The sequence below is a fragment of the Eulemur rufifrons genome, chromosome 1 (assembly GCF_041146395.1).
Source record: "Eulemur rufifrons isolate Redbay chromosome 1, OSU_ERuf_1, whole genome shotgun sequence".
Lineage (NCBI taxonomy): Eukaryota > Metazoa > Chordata > Mammalia > Primates > Lemuridae > Eulemur > Eulemur rufifrons.
In genome coordinates, this window is record NC_090983.1 from 49,205,791 (window position 1) to 49,222,833 (window position 17,043).

Consider the following 17,043-nt stretch of genomic DNA (forward strand, 5'->3'; position numbering starts at 1 on the left):
TACCAAATAAACATTCCATGATGCTCTTTCATTTTATGATTATAAGTAGGAGTTAAAATATATCTCTTCTTTTCACACTATCTCATTTAATCACAGAACCACCATCGTTCATTAAGAAGATAGAAAATACCACGACTGTTTTGAAAAGCGCTGCCACCTTTCAGAGTACCGTGGCAGGCTCTCCCCCCATTTCTATAACCTGGCTAAAGGATGATCAGATTCTTGATGAAGATGATAATGTTCATATCTCATTTGTGAACAACATGGCCACACTGCAAATCAGAAGTGTGGATAATGGACACAGTGGAAGATACACGTGCCAAGCCAAGAATGAGTCAGGAGTTGAGAGGTGTTATGCTTTCCTCTTAGTTCAAGGTTTGTAAGCCGTTCTTTTTCAAAATCTGTCTATGGAGAAAATTTCATAAGCACACCTTATATCTAGTGGAATTATCAACATAACTCATCCACATTCTTATTCCTGCTATAGAACCTGCTCAAATCATAGAAAAAGCTAAATCAGTTGATGTTACCGAGAAAGACCCAGTGACCTTGGAATGCGTTGTGGCTGGAACACCAGAACTCAAAGTGAAATGGCTTAAAGATGGGAAACAAATTGTACCCAGCAGATATTTTTCTATGAGTTTTGAAAATAATGTGGCCAGTTTCAGGATTCAGTCAGTAATGAAGCAAGACAGTGGTCAGTATACTTTCAAGGTGGAAAATGACTTTGGAAGCAGTAGCTGTGATGCCTACCTGAGAGTGCTAGGTTTGTATCTTTGCCCCAGTCAACTTTCCTAATTTATATTATGGCCTTTGTAAACGCATAACCACAGATTAATGGGAGTGTTTTGCTGTTTGCGTTGGACAGATGAAAATATTCCTCCATCATTCACCAAAAAATTAACCAAAATGGATAAAGTTCTGGGCTCTTCTATTCATATGGAGTGCAAGGTTTCTGGCTCACTTCCTATTAGTGCTCAGTGGTTTAAGGACGGAAAAGAAATATCTACAAGTGCAAAATACAGACTTGTATGTCACGAGAACACGGTGTCACTGGAAGTTAATAACCTGGAATTAGAAGATACTGCAAATTACACATGCAAAGTGTCAAATGTAGCAGGAGATGACGCATGCAGTGGCATCTTAACTGTAAAAGGTCAGAATTTCTTACCTCTTCTTGATTCTTCTTTGTGAATGCTTTAAAAATGTATCACTCTTACCCTTGTATCCTTTAGAGCGAAAGTCTCAATGATTCTGTTTCTTTAGACACATGTTCACTTACTTCAAGAAATATTCAGCCATTACTTCTTTTCAGGAGTGTTTTCTTATATGTCTGTTCAACTGTCAAAATAAGTCAACACAAGGAATTTAATTAAATATATCTCTCTTAAAACCTATAGAACCACCAAGCTTCCTAGTGAAACCTGAGCGACAACAAGCCATACCTGATTCTACAGTGGAATTTAAGGCAGTACTAAAAGGAACACCACCATTTAAAATAAAATGGTTCAAGGATGATGTGGAACTGGCCTCTGGACCTAAATGTTTCATTGGCTTGGAAGGGTCAACTAGCTTCTTAAATCTCTACTCAGTGGATGCTTCCAAGACTGGACAGTATACTTGCCAAGTTACCAATGATGTTGGTAGTGACTCTTGTACTACAACATTGCTTGTGACAGGTGTGCAAGTTTGATTGTTTTCTGTTTCTGTCTGACCCGTGGCTCTGGTTCTTTCTGTACTCTGTTACAATGTGACTAGCTAACCAAGAGAGTACCATTCTTTCTAACACAGTAGACTGTAGTTGCCAGACATAGCTCCTGTTCTTCTCTTTCCTACATACCAACTAATTTAACTTCCATTATTCATTTCTGTTCCCTCATAATCTCTTCTTTCCTCACTCTCTAGAACCACCGAAGTTTGTAAAGAAATTAGAAGCATCCAAAATTGTGAAAGCAGGTGACTCTTCACGACTTGAATGCAAGATAACCGGATCCCCAGAAATCAGAGTGGTGTGGTACAGAAATGAACATGAACTTCCAGCCAGTGATAAATACAGAATGACTTTCATTGACTCGGTGGCTGTCATACAGATGAACAATCTTGGTACTGAGGACAGTGGAGATTTCATTTGTGAGGCTCAGAATCCTGCTGGCAGCACAAGCTGCAGTACCAAGGTTATAGTAAAAGGTAGAAATCTTGTTCTTATGTTCCCCATTAACTGAAACCCACCTTCTGCTCTCCTAGGTATCACAGCTCTTTATTCTTTTACTGTCATTTTAGTTTCCATTTGAGATCATAGAATATTTTCCCAAGCTAATATTATTTCCCTTTTTAGATATTTTTTCTTCTTAAGTTTTGCTTACATGTAGCTAGTCGTTCTGGAATATTTTTCTTGTTACTCCAATGCCATAATTCTAATCACCTCACCACATTGGCCAGACATCAAATGTGATTTTTCAAAAATTCACCAAAAAGAAAAAAATGAAGTATGCATTTTTAAATTAATCTTTTGCCTTGAATCAACTTACAAATATATTATCTTCCTCCCTATAATCTATATCATTAATAACAAGGAATATTTACTACATATGTGCAAGATATAAGCAATATAAGTTTTAATTTTACATTCAAAACAGTACAATTATATTTTCTTCTCTCTCTCAAGAATCAGTTCCCATCTTTTAAATATTATATGACTATACCTTGATACAAATAGTATGTATATTTTCTACTGCCATTTTCCAATATTTTGTGTCACAAAGCCCAAGTTTGTCATGTTCTGAGGCAATTATTGCAATAACCATTTGTTGAAAGACTTAGATCACAGATGTTGTGACAAATTCCAAGTGTCTCAGTTTTAGAGCAAACACACACAAAAAAAATTCATCCCTGAAGTCAGAATTCCATACTTCATGCAATTCATATTTATTAATATACATACTTGTTTTTGTAAGTTTTGTATCAATCAAAGATAAATGAGTAGGGCAGAGTAGACAGAATGTTGAACTGCTTAATCATGACATCTAGGATCTATCTGGGTTCACTACCCATATAGCTGATTATCTTGCAAAGGTTCATGGCCTCTCTTGAGGCTGTTATTACTTGATAGTGACAGTGCTGAACATTTCTTACCATTATAGTATCTTAAACCTTCCCTCCAACTTAAAAACAAAGAAATAAACAAAAACCTTTCATTCTATAAAATTAAATAGCCCAATTCATGAGAAATAGCTCAATTCATGAGAAATTCTTGTCTTTTGACAGAACCACCTGTTTTTAGCAGCTACCCTCCTGTAGTAGAAACCCTTAAAAATGCTGAAGTTAGTCTTGAATGTGAACTTTCGGGAACACCACCATTTGAGGTGGTGTGGTACAAAGACAAGCGGCAACTCCGAAGCAGCAAGAAATACAAGATTGCATCGAAAAACTTCCATGCGAGTATTCACATTCTCAATGTTGAAACTTCAGACATTGGTGAATACCACTGCAAAGCTCAGAATGAAGTGGGAAGTGATACTTGCATTTGTACTGTAAAATTAAAAGGTAAGCATGTTTCCTGCACCTGGCAGAAATGCCAGGAATGTGCAAAATGCTGATTTTTTTCTCTCTTCTATTATCTGGACAATCTTTTCAAAAATCTCCATCTATCTTCTCCTGTTCAGAACCACCAAGATTTGTCTCCAAACTGAACAGCCTCACTGTTGTAGCTGGGGAGCCTGCTGAGTTACAAGCATCCATAGAAGGCGCCCAGCCTATTTTTGTCCAGTGGCTTAAAGAGAAGGAAGAAGTGATAAGAGAAAGTGAAAACATCAGAATTACATTTGTGGAAAATGTTGCAACTCTACAGTTTGCAAAAGCAGAACCAGCTAATGCTGGAAAGTATATCTGCCAAATCAAGAATGATGGTGGAATGAGGGAGAACATGGCCACACTGACCGTCTTAGGTTGGTACAATAGTCCCCTAACAGAAACTGGTGCCAAATGCTGGAACAAGTTACTAAGAGTTACTGGCAGACTCTCTTTTTCTAAATTTCTTCTAGAACTTTATTTATCCTCACCTATTTGGAAGGTTTAGGGGGAAGCCCTAATTGATCTTTCTTTTCCATTTCTATGATTCTAACAAAAATGTGCCATCTCTTTTATTGTTTACTTACTACTTTTCCTGATGGAGTAGCAGATATAATTGTGACTATCTTTTATTTAAGCATAAAAGAATTGGGGGCCTGATGTGTGTTACAAGGAAATTTTGTTTCCAAAGTCTAGTTGTTAAAGCTGACAAAAACACCAAATGTCAACATTTGATAGGAAAGACTTGCACTTCTATCTTTGGATATATTAAATTTTAATTTAGAGATTTTTTGGATAATAACTTTCAAAAAATTGTCTTTATACCTTAAAGTAGAGCAAAAAATACCAAATAATTCACAGTAACATGAAGAGGGTCTCTTTGCTCTAAAGAGGGTCAAGTGCAAATCAACACACATTGTCTAATGTATGTTGTCTGAATTGTTTTCGAGTTGACTAGCGCGTGAGCATACATTTCTTAATAACTGCTATAATTTTATGACTGCTTATAACCATGGAATCACATTTTAAAGTGGAGAGCCCTAACATAACCACCTCATTGGAAGAAACATTTTTAGTGCATTTGATAGTAGAGACATAGTAAAGGTCTCAGACTTTGACAGATGGATATCATGTTTTATTTCAGAGCCTGCAGTCATTGTCGAGAAGGCAGGACCGATGACAGTGACAGTAGGAGAAACATGCACTTTGGAGTGTAAGGTGGCTGGCACTCCAGAACTCGCAGTTGAGTGGTACAAAGACGGAAAGCTGTTGACCAGCAGCCAAAAACACAAGTTTAGCTTCTACAACAAAATCTCTTCCTTAAAGATTCTCTCTGTCGACAGTCAAGATGCAGGCACATACACTTTCCAGGTTCAAAATAATGTTGGAAAAAGCAGCTGCACGGCTGTGGTTGAAGTTTCAGGTTAGTTCTGTTATTTCCTCTGGTTGCTTGTGCACATTCCTTTTACAAGTTTCCTTCTTTCAAGTCTCTTCTATTCTTTCAAATCATGACGAGTCTCTTGCCTTTCCTCATGCAGACCGAATGGTTCCTCCCTCTTTCACACGAAGACTGAAAAACACTGGTGGGGTGCTAGGTGCCTCTTGCATCTTGGAGTGCAAAGTAGCTGGATCGTCACCTATCTCTGTTGCCTGGTTTCATGAGAAAACCAAGATTGTCAGTGGAGCGAAGTACCAAACCATGTTTTCGGATAATGTCTGCACATTGCAGTTGAATTCTCTGGATTTATCGGACATGGGAAACTACACATGCGTGGCTGCTAATGTTGCTGGGTCTGATGAATGTCGTGCAGTATTAACTGTGCAAGGTCAGTGTTAGACATTCCTCTCTGGGTATACATCCAGGATGACACACATTCAAAGTGCTCTTTCTCTTGATCCAAAATTACAACTAAATTTAAAGCTTACAGGATATTTTAATTGTCCTCCATGTCTATGTAGAACCACCCTCTTTTGTGAAAGAACCTGAGCCTCTGGAGGTACTACCAGGCAAGAATGTTACCTTCACAAGTGTTATTAGAGGAACCCCTCCATTCAAGGTCCGCTGGTTCAGAGGTGCCAGAGAACTGGTGAAAGGAGACCGGTGCAACATCTATTTTGAAGACACTGTGGCAGAACTGGAATTATTTAATATTGACATATCTCAGAGTGGGGAATATACCTGTGTGGTCTCTAATGATGCTGGCCAAACATCCTGCACTACTCGTCTCTTTGTGAAAGGTTTGCTCAAGTGCATTCACTCTTCTGATTTTCTGTATACCGACATCTTTGTGTTGCTATTGTACTTAATTGCTGTGCTTTGTCACTTATCAGAACCAGCTGCATTTATGAAGAAATTAAGTGATCACGCTGTAGAACCAGGGAAGTCCATAATTCTAGAAAGCACCTACACTGGAACACTTCCAATTTCAGTCACCTGGAAAAAGGATGGTTTTAACATCACTCCATCTGAAAAATGCAACATAGTCACAACAGAGAAAACTTGCATCCTGGAAATTCTGAACAGCACAAAAGGAGATGCAGGACAGTATTCCTGTGAGATTGAAAATGAGGCAGGAAGGGATGTTTGCGAAGCTCTGGTATCTACATTAGGTGTGTTGTCTTAGTCTCTCTTAGATGATTTGCGTTCATCTAACACATAGCATAGTTTGTTTGGTTTTCTTTGATTTTCTTGAATTCCAGTTGCTGATTGTGAGCCTTTCTTCTTTAGAACCACCTTATTTTGTTACGGAACTGGAACCTCTGGAGGCATCAGTTGGAGATTCGGTTTCTTTACAATGCCAAGTTGCTGGGACACCAGAAATTACAGTGTCTTGGTACAAAGGAGACACCAAATTACGGTCAACTCCTGAATACAGGACCTACTTTACAAACAATGTGGCCACACTTGTTTTTAATAAAGTGAATATCAGTGACAGTGGAGAGTACACATGCAAAGCAGAAAATAGTATAGGCACTGCTTCTTCTAAGACTGTCTTCAGAATTCAAGGTGATGATATTTTATAAATTAAAAAATTTCTTTTTTCGGTATCTTAACTCTTTTATCTTCATGGGCTAATTTTCATTTCATCTCCTAATGCCTCCAGTATTACTTGTCTTCCTACAGAGCGCCAACTCCCACCTTCCTTTGCAAGACAATTAAAGGACATAGAACAAACCGTTGGGTTACCAGTTACACTCACTTGTCGACTAAATGGATCTGCACCCATCCAAGTGTGCTGGTATAGAGATGGAGTACTTTTAAGAGATGATGAAAATCTACAGACATCGTTTGTAGATAACGTGGCAACTTTAAAAATTTTGCAGACTGACTTGAGTCACTCTGGCCAATACTCTTGCTCAGCTTCCAACCCACTTGGAACAGCATCTTCTAGTGCTAGATTCACAGCAAGAGGTTTGTTCACATGTCAATCTTTCTCTTTGCAAACCATGACTTCTTATTTCATTGTCAAAGTAGAAATGGCCAATGGAAAAAAAGCAAAATAATACACATTGCCTTTTCTTCTCATCTTCCAGAACCTAAGAAATCTCCCTTCTTTGACATCAAGCCTGTATCTATAGATGTTATTGCCGGAGAAAGTGCTGATTTTGAGTGTCATGTTACTGGTGCCCAACCAATGAGAATCACTTGGTCAAAAGATAACAAGGAGATCCGTCCTGGGGGAAACTATACAATCACATGTGTGGGAAACACTCCTCATTTGCGAATTCTTAAAGTAGGCAAAGGAGACTCTGGCCAATATACTTGCCAAGCAACAAATGATGTTGGCAAAGACATGTGCTCAGCTCAACTCAGTGTAAAAGGTATCGTTACATGGAATTTACCAATATTTATTCTTTAACTCTTTTGCATAATTGTCTTACAAACATTTCCTTAATTTTTAAATGTTTGAGATAAACTAACTGGATTTTGTTAGAATTTGTGTATTAGTGTTGGAGGCAACATTAATCAAAGTTCTGTTTTCTCTTTGTATTGTTCTTTACTTTGGTGTATCTCTAAGCATATTTCTTTCAAAGAGTACAAAGAATACTGTTTAATTGATTTTACCACAAAATTCTCAGAAAGTAGATTCTTAATAATAAACCAGTTTAAATATGAACTTAAGAGATCTTCAGATGGAAATATAAGCTATTTTAACATGTAAATATCCCTCACTGAGCTTTCCCTTTGGTTTACTAGAACCTCCAAAGTTTGTTAAGAAATTAGAAGCTTCAAAAATTGCAAAGCAGGGAGAATCCATTCAACTGGAATGTAAAATAAGTGGGTCCCCAGAAATCAAAGTTTCGTGGTTCCGAAATGACAGTGAACTTCATGAAAGCTGGAAATACAACATGTCATTCATTAATTCCGTGGCATTGCTTACCATCAACGAAGCCAGTGCCGAGGACAGTGGGGACTACATCTGTGAAGCTCACAATGGTGTTGGTGACGCCAGCTGCAGCACAGCACTGACAGTTAAAGGTTAGACACATGAAACTTCTTGCTTTCTTCCTTCTCCTCTGATTTAGATTCTTTCTCAAAAGTGCTATGAGCTCCAAAATAAAAAAAGCCAGTTAAGGTTATTTGCTTGCAATTCTTAAACTGGTTTTTATGAAATGTCATTTCTTGTGTTGTCATATGGTCACACCAATCATTAATGCTTCTAGATTTTTATGTGAGCAAATTTTCTCATTGTTTATCTTCTTTTTTTTTTCTGGTAGCACCTCCTGTTTTCATCCAGAAGCCTCCTCCTTTAGGAGCCCTTAAAGGTTCTGATGTGATTCTCCAATGTGAAATTTCGGGAACACCCCCATTTGAAGTAGTGTGGGTTAAAGATCGAAAGCAAGTTCGAAGCAGCAAGAAATTTAAAATCACTTCGAAAAATTTTGATACAAGTCTTCATATCCTTAATCTTGAGGCCTCCGATGTCGGGGAATATCACTGCAAAGCTACTAACGAGGTGGGAAGTGACACGTGTGTTTGCACTGTCAAGTTCAAAGGTTTGTATACATGGGCACAAAAAATGTATGCCTCCTCATTCCATCTTTTCTTGCTTGACTAATAATTTGTGTGTCTGTGATTCTCACACTTTTTTCCTCTAAACCACAAATTTCTTTCATTAGAACCTCCACGATTCGTGAAAAAGCTAAGTGACACCTCAACCCTCATTGGGGATGCTGTTGAGTTGCAGGCTGTAGTGGAAGGCTTCCAGCCGATTTCTGTTGTCTGGCTGAAAGATAAAGGTGACGTTATCAGAGAGAGTGAAAACATTAAGATTTCATTCGTTGATAACATTGCAACTCTCCAACTCAGGAGTCCAGAAGCATCTAATTCTGGAAAATATGTGTGCCAAATCAAAAATGATGCCGGAATGAGAGAATGTTCAGCAGTCTTGACTGTACTAGGTTAGTAGCGAAGTATATATAGTCTGAGAAAAAAATCAACTTAATCCGTGATTATTTTCTTGTGTTATTTTCAAATATTACTCTGATCCAATAATACAGTGATTGCAGTCTGAGTTTGAACAGTGACTTTCAATGCAAAATGCTTCTTCTTTTAGAGCCAGCCAGAATCATAGAGAAGCCTGAACCCATGACTGTCACTACTGGAAATCCTTTTGCATTAGAGTGTGTAGTGGCCGGAACACCAGAACTTTCAGCCAAATGGTTCAAAGATGGAAAAGAATTGTCTGCAGACAGAAAACATCACATTACATTCATCAATAAGGTGGCTTCCCTTAAAATCCCCTCTGCAGAAATGAGTGACAAGGGCTTATATAGCTTTGAAGTGAAAAACAGTGTTGGCAAAAGTAACTGCACTGTATCTGTCCATGTTTCGGGTGAGTAGAATGAGGTCTTTACAAATCTACAGATTTTCTTGGGGGAAAAAAAAATAAAGCTTCTCTTTAAACGGAAAACTACCCTTCTCTATGTAGATCGCATCGTGCCTCCTTCCTTCATCCGCAAGCTGAAAGACGTGAACACCATCGTGGGGGGCTCGGTTGTTTTGGAGTGCCGAGTCGCTGGCTCGGCCCCCATTTCAGTTGGCTGGTTTCTGGATGGAAATGAGATCGTTAGTGGGCCCAAATGTCAGTCCAGCTTTTCTGAAAACGTCTGTACTTTGAATCTGACCTTATTGGAGCCCTCTGACACGGGCACATACACCTGTGTGGCTGCCAACGTGGCTGGTTCCGAGGAATGTTCGGCGGTTCTGACTGTCCAAGGTCAGTGTGCAAGGATAGTGCAGCTGCTTCTTCCAAGCGTCTTCCACCCGATGCAATGCCTGCCTTGCCTGGAGTTTCTTTATTTTTAGTCTTAGTTCCCTTTCTTTTAGGTAGCAGAAGCAATTCTCACTTGCATTTCTTTTCTCCCTTAATCTCTCCTTCCCGTCGGGATATCTAGAACCACCATCTTTTGAACAAATCCCTGGTTCTGCGGAAGTTTTGCCTGGAACGAGCCTCACATTCACCAGTGTCATCAGTGGCAGTCCTCCCTTCACGGTCAAATGGTTTAAAGGCAGCAGGGAATTGGTTCCTGGAGAGTCATGCAACATCTCTCTGGAAGACTTTGTCACAGAACTGGAGTTGTTTGAGGTGCAGCCATCGGAAAGTGGAGACTATTCTTGCCTCGTCACTAATGAGGCTGGCAGTGCTTCCTGTACCACACATCTTTTTGTGAAAGGTTTGCTCTTTTCTCCAATGCATGCACCTTTAAAAAATTTTTCTAAGTCTTCACTTGAAGATGTGAATTGTCCCCTCCTGTTTTCTCCTTATAGAACCAGCCACCTTTGTGAAAAGATTGGCTGATTTCAATGTTGAGACAGGAAGCCCCATAGTTCTTGAGGCCACGTATACGGGCACACCTCCAATCTCAGTGAGCTGGATGAAGAATGAGTATCCTCTTTCACAGTCTCAGAACTGCAGCATTACAATGACAGAAAAATCTACGATACTGGAAATTCTCGAGAGCACAGTAGAGGATTATGCACAATACAGTTGCCTGATAGAAAATGAGGCTGGTCAAGATATCTGTGAAGCTGTGGTGTATGTCTTAGGTGTGTTGTCTTTTTATTGCTCTCTTTTCTTTCTTTTAAGACAAATCTTTTAGTTGGCAAGACTGATTGATTGATCACCACCCTTTGTACCTTAGAACCACCCTACTTTATTGAACCTCTGGAACATGTGGAAGCAGCCATTGGAGAACCTACGACTTTACAGTGTAAAGTGGATGGAACCCCAGAAATTAGAATTTCTTGGTATAAAGAACACACAAAGCTACGATCCGCTCCTGCATATAAAATGCAATTCAAAAATAATGTTGCCTCCTTAGTAATCAACAAAGTGGATCATAGCGATGTGGGAGAGTACACGTGCAAAGCGGAAAACAGCGTGGGGGCAGTCGCTTCTTCGGCTGTGCTTGTTATCAAAGGTGATGATGGTTTGGTTTAACAAGTCTTGCTGTGTTGACAGATTCATTTTCTTAAAAACATCAATATTGTAATGGATTGAAATATGTTGTGGATGTTTTCTCTCTTGTAAATAAGGATTATCTGTAACTTCTTTGCAGAGCGCAAACTTCCACCTTCCTTTGCAAGAAAATTGAAAGATGTTCACGAGACTCTTGGCTTCCCAGTTGCCTTTGAATGTCGCATCAATGGCTCAGAACCTCTTCAAGTGTCTTGGTACAAGGATGGGGTACTTTTGAAAGATGATTCTAATTTACAAACATCTTTTGTTCATAATGTAGCAACTCTTCAGATTTTGCAAACTGATCAGAGTCATGTTGGTCAGTACAATTGTTCAGCTTCTAATCCTCTTGGGACTGCTTCATCCAGTGCCAAGCTCATTCTCTCAGGTGAGTAGGACATCACACCACCCTCTTCATTATAAAGGAGCTTCTCTGCTCCCAGCTGCCAAAGGGCTGATGCCATTTGGTTTCTGCTCCATGTCTGGGAGCATGGAAACCAAAATTACCATGTTGGTCTTCATTCTTTTCAGAGCATGAAGTTCCTCCTTTCTTTGATCTAAAGCCTGTATCAGTAGATGTTGCTCTTGGAGAAAGTGGTTCTTTTAAATGTCATGTAACTGGGACCGCACCAATCAAAATCACTTGGGCCAAAGATAACAGAGAAATTCGCCCTGGAGGCAACTACAAGATGACTTTGGTAGAGAATACTGCCACTCTGACAGTTCTCAAAGTAGCCAAAGGTGATGCTGGGCAGTACACATGCTACGCAAGCAACGTCGCTGGAAAAGACTCTTGTTCTGCTCAGCTGGGTGTACAAGGTACTTGTTAGAGAGAAGTAGCAAGATCTCTTTTACATTTTCAATACCTTAGAATATAGGGGGGTGGTGCGCTTGAGAGCTATGCTTAGGATCATGATCTAGTGATTAGAAATGATCTAGGGGATCAGGGGCCTTCCAAATGGGACCAGTTTAAAACATTTTTATTTAAAAAAAAAAACTGGGAAATCATGGACTGAAAGTCCATTTTCAAAGATGAAAAGTAGATACCAGGGAGAGAGAGTGAACAAAAATTTTCATAGAATTGCAAGAAAATCCTAGTTTGAAAGAAGTTAACAGGCCAGGCGTAGTGGCTCATAAATGTGATCCTAGCACTCTGGGAGGTTGAGGCAGGAGAATAGCTTGAGGTCAGAAGTTCAAGACCAGCCTGAGCCAGAGTGAGACCCCATCTCTACTTAAAAAATTAGAAAAAATTAGCCTGGTGTGGTGACACATGTCTGTAGTCCCAGCTACTCGGGAGGCTGAGGCAGGAGGATCGCTTGAGCCCATGAATTTAAGGTAACGTGAGCTATGAAAATGCCACTGCACTCTAGCCAGGATGACAGAGGGAGACAAGGTCTCAAAAAAAAAAAAAAAAAAAGAAGAAAGAAAGAAAGAAAGAAAGAAAGAAAGAAAGAAAGAAAGGAAGGAAGGGGAAAGAAAGAAAGAAGTTATCATCGGACAAAAAAAGGAAGTTCTCTCAAATGATTTCTTTTCCATAATACTTAGTAAATGAATGGATTTTTGTCCCTTTAAGATATAGCAGAGCCCCAAACTATGAAGAATTCAGATGAGAATTATATAGTCAACTTCTTTTCCTCCCCTAACACCACTTAAATAATAGTGGAAGATGGAGCTGGGGACTAAGGACATTAACATCTGATATTATGGAAGGCAATCATGTGTTTACACCACATGTTTATGGCTGCTATTGTCAGAAATTAAATACTTAACTTAATGGACTGCTGGTCTAACCCAGTAGAGAATTTTTAAGGGTTTTTGTGGTAGTAGTTTATAAATATCTTGAAATTAAAATAGAATGAGATTTAGCAGCCCATTTGCTCTATGACATATAGCTAATCATTTTTACTTCCCGATGCCTGAATTTTTTGCTTCAGTTAATGAATGAAAGCATTGCTCTCACCCACTTCAAAGGAAAAGTATGAAAATTGAAGAAATATCTATTTAAGGCCTATGGGGAAAAATGGCACTTTTTAAAAATATTAAGATATCTGACCCATTTCACTATTCTGGCACTTCATGGTACATAACTGACATCTTTACAGCCCTAGGAAATGGTGCTCCACTGGTTCACACACAGGAGAGTAATCAAACTCTCTCATTCCCCGAGAACCTCAGAGGGCTTCCACCAACAGATACATGCCCTTGTCTCTGACCTCGCACTAGAGAAGTGATTCTTTTGCTGGGAAGAGGATTGTACAATAGAGAGTAATGTCTCCCCCTATCCCTGTCCTTTAGTAATAATTCTTGATGTGGGTGTTTACAAGAATAAATGTATTTTATTTTAGGATTTTTCTATATAGATTTCACTTAACTGTTGTCCCTTGAACTGCATCAGATGAATTTGTTCTCAGGAGCTAAAGACCTCTCTGGCAGAGATTCCTTTTCTCACTTCATCTTGAATTACACACGTCTTTGCCATCCCTTACCCTGTGTTTTTCCTCTTGGTTTCATAGAACCACCCAGGTTCATTAAGAAGCTAGAACCTTCAAGAATTGTGAAACAGGACGACTACACAAGATACGAATGCAAAATAGGCGGGTCTCCAGAAATCAAAGTTTTATGGTACAAAGACGAAACTGAAATTCAAGAGAGCAACAAATTCAGAATGTCATTCGTGGACGGGGTGGCAGTGCTGGAAATGCACAACCTCAGTGTTGAAGACAGTGGAGACTACACGTGTGAGGCCCACAACGCAGCAGGCAGCGCAAGCAGCAGCACTTCCTTGAAAGTCAAAGGTCAGATCTTGCCCTACCTTTGTGCTTTTCACATTAGCTTCCTCCCTGGTGGTCCTCTTAATTCCCTGTTTGACTCTCCATCGATGTTTTAAAATCGACAAAGGATACAATAAAAAAGTGAAAATGATGATTTTACTCTATCTGTTGGAATGGAAATCTGATTCTTACTTTTAACTATATATTTACAGACCACATCCTAATTTTCCTTGTTTTCAATTCTAGAACCACCCACTTTCCGCAAAAAGCCTCATCCTGTCGAGACACTGAAAGGAGCTGATGTTCACCTTGAATGTGAGCTTCGGGGCACTCCCCCATTTCAGGTGTCTTGGCATAAAGACAAGAGAGAACTTAGAAGTGGCAGGAAGTACAAGATAATGTCTGAGAATTTCCTTACGAGCATCCACATCCTGAATGTCGACGTTGCAGACATTGGGGAATATCAGTGCAAAGCCACAAACGACGTGGGGAGCGACACTTGTGTTGGTTCTATCACCCTGAAAGGTTAGAGTAGCTGCATTTTCCTCTGCTCATTATTTCCTTTCTAATTTTAACACTGTGTTCATCCCTTAGCTACAACGCCATATTTTCTCACCAGCATTCTATTTTACTTTTTCCTTTTTTCCCTTTCCAAATCCTTTTGTGTTTGGTCCACTTCCCTTTTCTAAATCCTCCTAAATATCCTTTTAGATAATTTTGCCAATAGTTTTGACTGGATTTATAAAGCTGGAAAAAATAAGATAGTCAACTTTTTCTACTTAAACTCTAATGCATCCCTGTTCACATCTACCAAAAATGCCTCCGTTTAACAGAAATAACACATTATCACTGGTTTGATTCCTAGCATTCAGGATTTCAGGGAAATACTCTCAGTCTCACATATTTTAAAACCTGATTTTCCTCTTTTTTCATCAGCACCACCGAGCTTTGTGAAGAAGCTCAGTGACATTTCGACTGTCGTTGGTGAAGAAGTTAAGCTGCAGGCCACTGTGGAAGGCGCTGAGCCCATTTCCGTGGCGTGGTTCAAAGACAGGGGGGAAATCGTTAGAGAAAGTGACAACATATGGATTTCTTATTCAGAAAACATTGCAACCCTACAGTTTTCAAGAGCGGAGCCAGCCAATGCTGGAAAATACACTTGTCAGATCAAAAACGATGCTGGGATGCAAGAGTGCTTCGCCACAGTATCCATTCTCGGTTAGTACACGGAAGATGTTAGCATGAATGCAAGGCACACATTTACCAGGATATGTGTTTTCTTTAGCTTTTCAATTTTGATTTTAAAATGTGGATGGCATTTATATATCATTGCAGAGCCTGCAAAAATTGTAGAAAAGCCAGAATCAATAAAAGTTACCACGGGAGATACCTGTACCTTGGAGTGTATCGTGGCTGGCACCCCTGAACTCAGCACTAAGTGGTTTAAGGATGGAAAAGAACTGACAACTGACAGCAAATACAAAATAACCTTCTTCAACAAAGTATCTGGCCTTAAGATCATCAATGTGGCACCCAGTGACAGTGGAGTATACAGTTTTGAGGTGCAAAACCCTGTTGGCAAAGACAGCTGTACAGCTTCAGTGCAGGTTTCAGGTTGGTTGGTTTTATTGGGCTTTTCTTTCATCATTAGAATCCTGTGGTTCCTGATTTTCATATATGTATGTGGGAAGCTCCATCTTCTACAGCATAACACGGGTCTGATAGCCTCTGAATTAGCAAATCCAGAGGCAACATACCTATAGAGTCAGAAGAAAACCATGTTCAAAAGTTATATCCCTTTCTTTTGGAAGAATTTCCAAAAGGGTGGTAGGAGTAAAATGTAGTCCCTGGATAAGGTTAAAATGGTCTTTTACTATAACTTATGCTGCAATAATTCACCATATAATGATTTATAGCAAAGAGAGACCAAAATCCCTAGCAAGTCAACTATCACATCCTGCCCACTCACTGATCCTCCAGGCTTTTGACTGTGTGAACCCATTGAGGATTCTTTCACACCCCCACAAAAGAGCCAGATGAATCTAGGTATATTCCACCAAGGAGACAATTCTTTCTTCAAGTCATTTTGTAACTGTTGTCCCTTGTTTGTTTGCTTTTTTGGCATATTCAGACCGAATTGTTCCTCCTTCATTCACAAGAAAACTGAAAGAAACTAACGGTCTATCTGGTTCCTCGGTGGTAATGGAGTGCAAAGTTTATGGATCACCTCCCATCTCTGTCTCCTGGTTCCACGAAGGAAATGAGATCAGCGGGGGAAGGAAATACCAGACCACCCTGACAGATAACACTTGTGCTTTAACTGTGAACATGCTAGAAGAATCAGACACCGGTGACTACACATGTATAGCTACTAATGTGGCTGGTTCTGATAGATGTAGTGCTCCTTTGATTGTGAGAGGTCAGTTTAAAAAACAGTAAAATAGAATCGCATTTCATAATTTATTAAGCATTTTTATCATCACAATTCACAAATATTAAACGTCTTCTGGTATGTGTTTTTGTGTTTAGAACCACCATCATTTGTTCAGAAACCCGATCCCATGGATGTTCTAACTGGGACCAATGTCACTTTCACAAGCATCATAAAAGGAACACCTCCTTTCAGTGTTAGCTGGTTCAAGGGTAGCAGTGAACTAGTACCAGGGGACAGATGTAATGTGTCTTTGGAGGATACAGTTGCTGAACTGGAGTTGTTTGACGTGAATACATCACAAAGTGGAGAATATACTTGCATAGTTAGTAATGAAGCTGGAAAGGCTTCTTGTACAACACGTCTCTACGTAAAAGGTTTGTTTGACTGCTATCCCTTGCTTACACGATCAACATTAATACAGTAATCAGTTGTGTCTATGTCTGTGTCTATACCTGTTTGATTTCATATTTTCAATTTGTTTACTCCAGCCCCAGCCAAATTTGTCAAGAGGCTGAATGATTACAGCATAGAAAAAGGAAAACCCTTGATCCTAGAGGGGACATTCACTGGAACTCCTCCCATCTCAGTTACATGGAAGAAAAATGGCATAAATGTATCTCCCTCTCAGAGGTGTAATATAACTACAACTGAAAAATCAGCAATCCTGGAAATTCCAAGTAGCACAATAGAGGATGCAGGACAATACAACTGCTACATTGAAAATGCTTCTGGAAAAGATTCCTGTTCAGCGCAAATATTGATCCTAGGTTTGTCATGATTGCACATTCATATCTTTGCATACAAATAG

General features: G+C 39.4%; 1 protein-coding gene across 4 annotated transcripts in view; it reads left to right on the forward strand.

Annotated features, from left to right (window-relative positions):
* TTN (titin) overlaps positions 1–17,043 on the forward strand; it is a 268,870-nt gene that overhangs the window by 76,932 nt on the left and 174,895 nt on the right. For 2 of the 4 annotated variants that reach the window (XM_069470255.1, XM_069470265.1), the window contains 31 exons: positions 97–375; positions 488–766; positions 869–1,156; positions 1,401–1,679; positions 1,906–2,187; positions 3,265–3,543; positions 3,663–3,944; positions 4,712–4,990; positions 5,106–5,393; positions 5,527–5,805; positions 5,899–6,177; positions 6,296–6,574; positions 6,692–6,979; positions 7,102–7,389; positions 7,766–8,047; positions 8,287–8,565; positions 8,689–8,970; positions 9,126–9,404; positions 9,501–9,788; positions 9,967–10,245; positions 10,340–10,618; positions 10,714–10,992; positions 11,131–11,418; positions 11,562–11,849; positions 13,544–13,825; positions 14,048–14,326; positions 14,738–15,019; positions 15,137–15,415; positions 15,933–16,220; positions 16,331–16,609; positions 16,724–17,002. The exons of the other annotated variants lie outside the window; for them this stretch is intronic. In XM_069470255.1, coding sequence (XP_069326356.1) covers positions 97–375; positions 488–766; positions 869–1,156; positions 1,401–1,679; positions 1,906–2,187; positions 3,265–3,543; positions 3,663–3,944; positions 4,712–4,990; positions 5,106–5,393; positions 5,527–5,805; positions 5,899–6,177; positions 6,296–6,574; positions 6,692–6,979; positions 7,102–7,389; positions 7,766–8,047; positions 8,287–8,565; positions 8,689–8,970; positions 9,126–9,404; positions 9,501–9,788; positions 9,967–10,245; positions 10,340–10,618; positions 10,714–10,992; positions 11,131–11,418; positions 11,562–11,849; positions 13,544–13,825; positions 14,048–14,326; positions 14,738–15,019; positions 15,137–15,415; positions 15,933–16,220; positions 16,331–16,609; positions 16,724–17,002 — 8,739 coding nt within the window. The remainder of the gene's footprint in view (positions 1–96; positions 376–487; positions 767–868; positions 1,157–1,400; positions 1,680–1,905; positions 2,188–3,264; positions 3,544–3,662; positions 3,945–4,711; positions 4,991–5,105; positions 5,394–5,526; positions 5,806–5,898; positions 6,178–6,295; positions 6,575–6,691; positions 6,980–7,101; positions 7,390–7,765; positions 8,048–8,286; positions 8,566–8,688; positions 8,971–9,125; positions 9,405–9,500; positions 9,789–9,966; positions 10,246–10,339; positions 10,619–10,713; positions 10,993–11,130; positions 11,419–11,561; positions 11,850–13,543; positions 13,826–14,047; positions 14,327–14,737; positions 15,020–15,136; positions 15,416–15,932; positions 16,221–16,330; positions 16,610–16,723; positions 17,003–17,043) is intronic. 4 annotated transcript variants of the gene reach the window in all.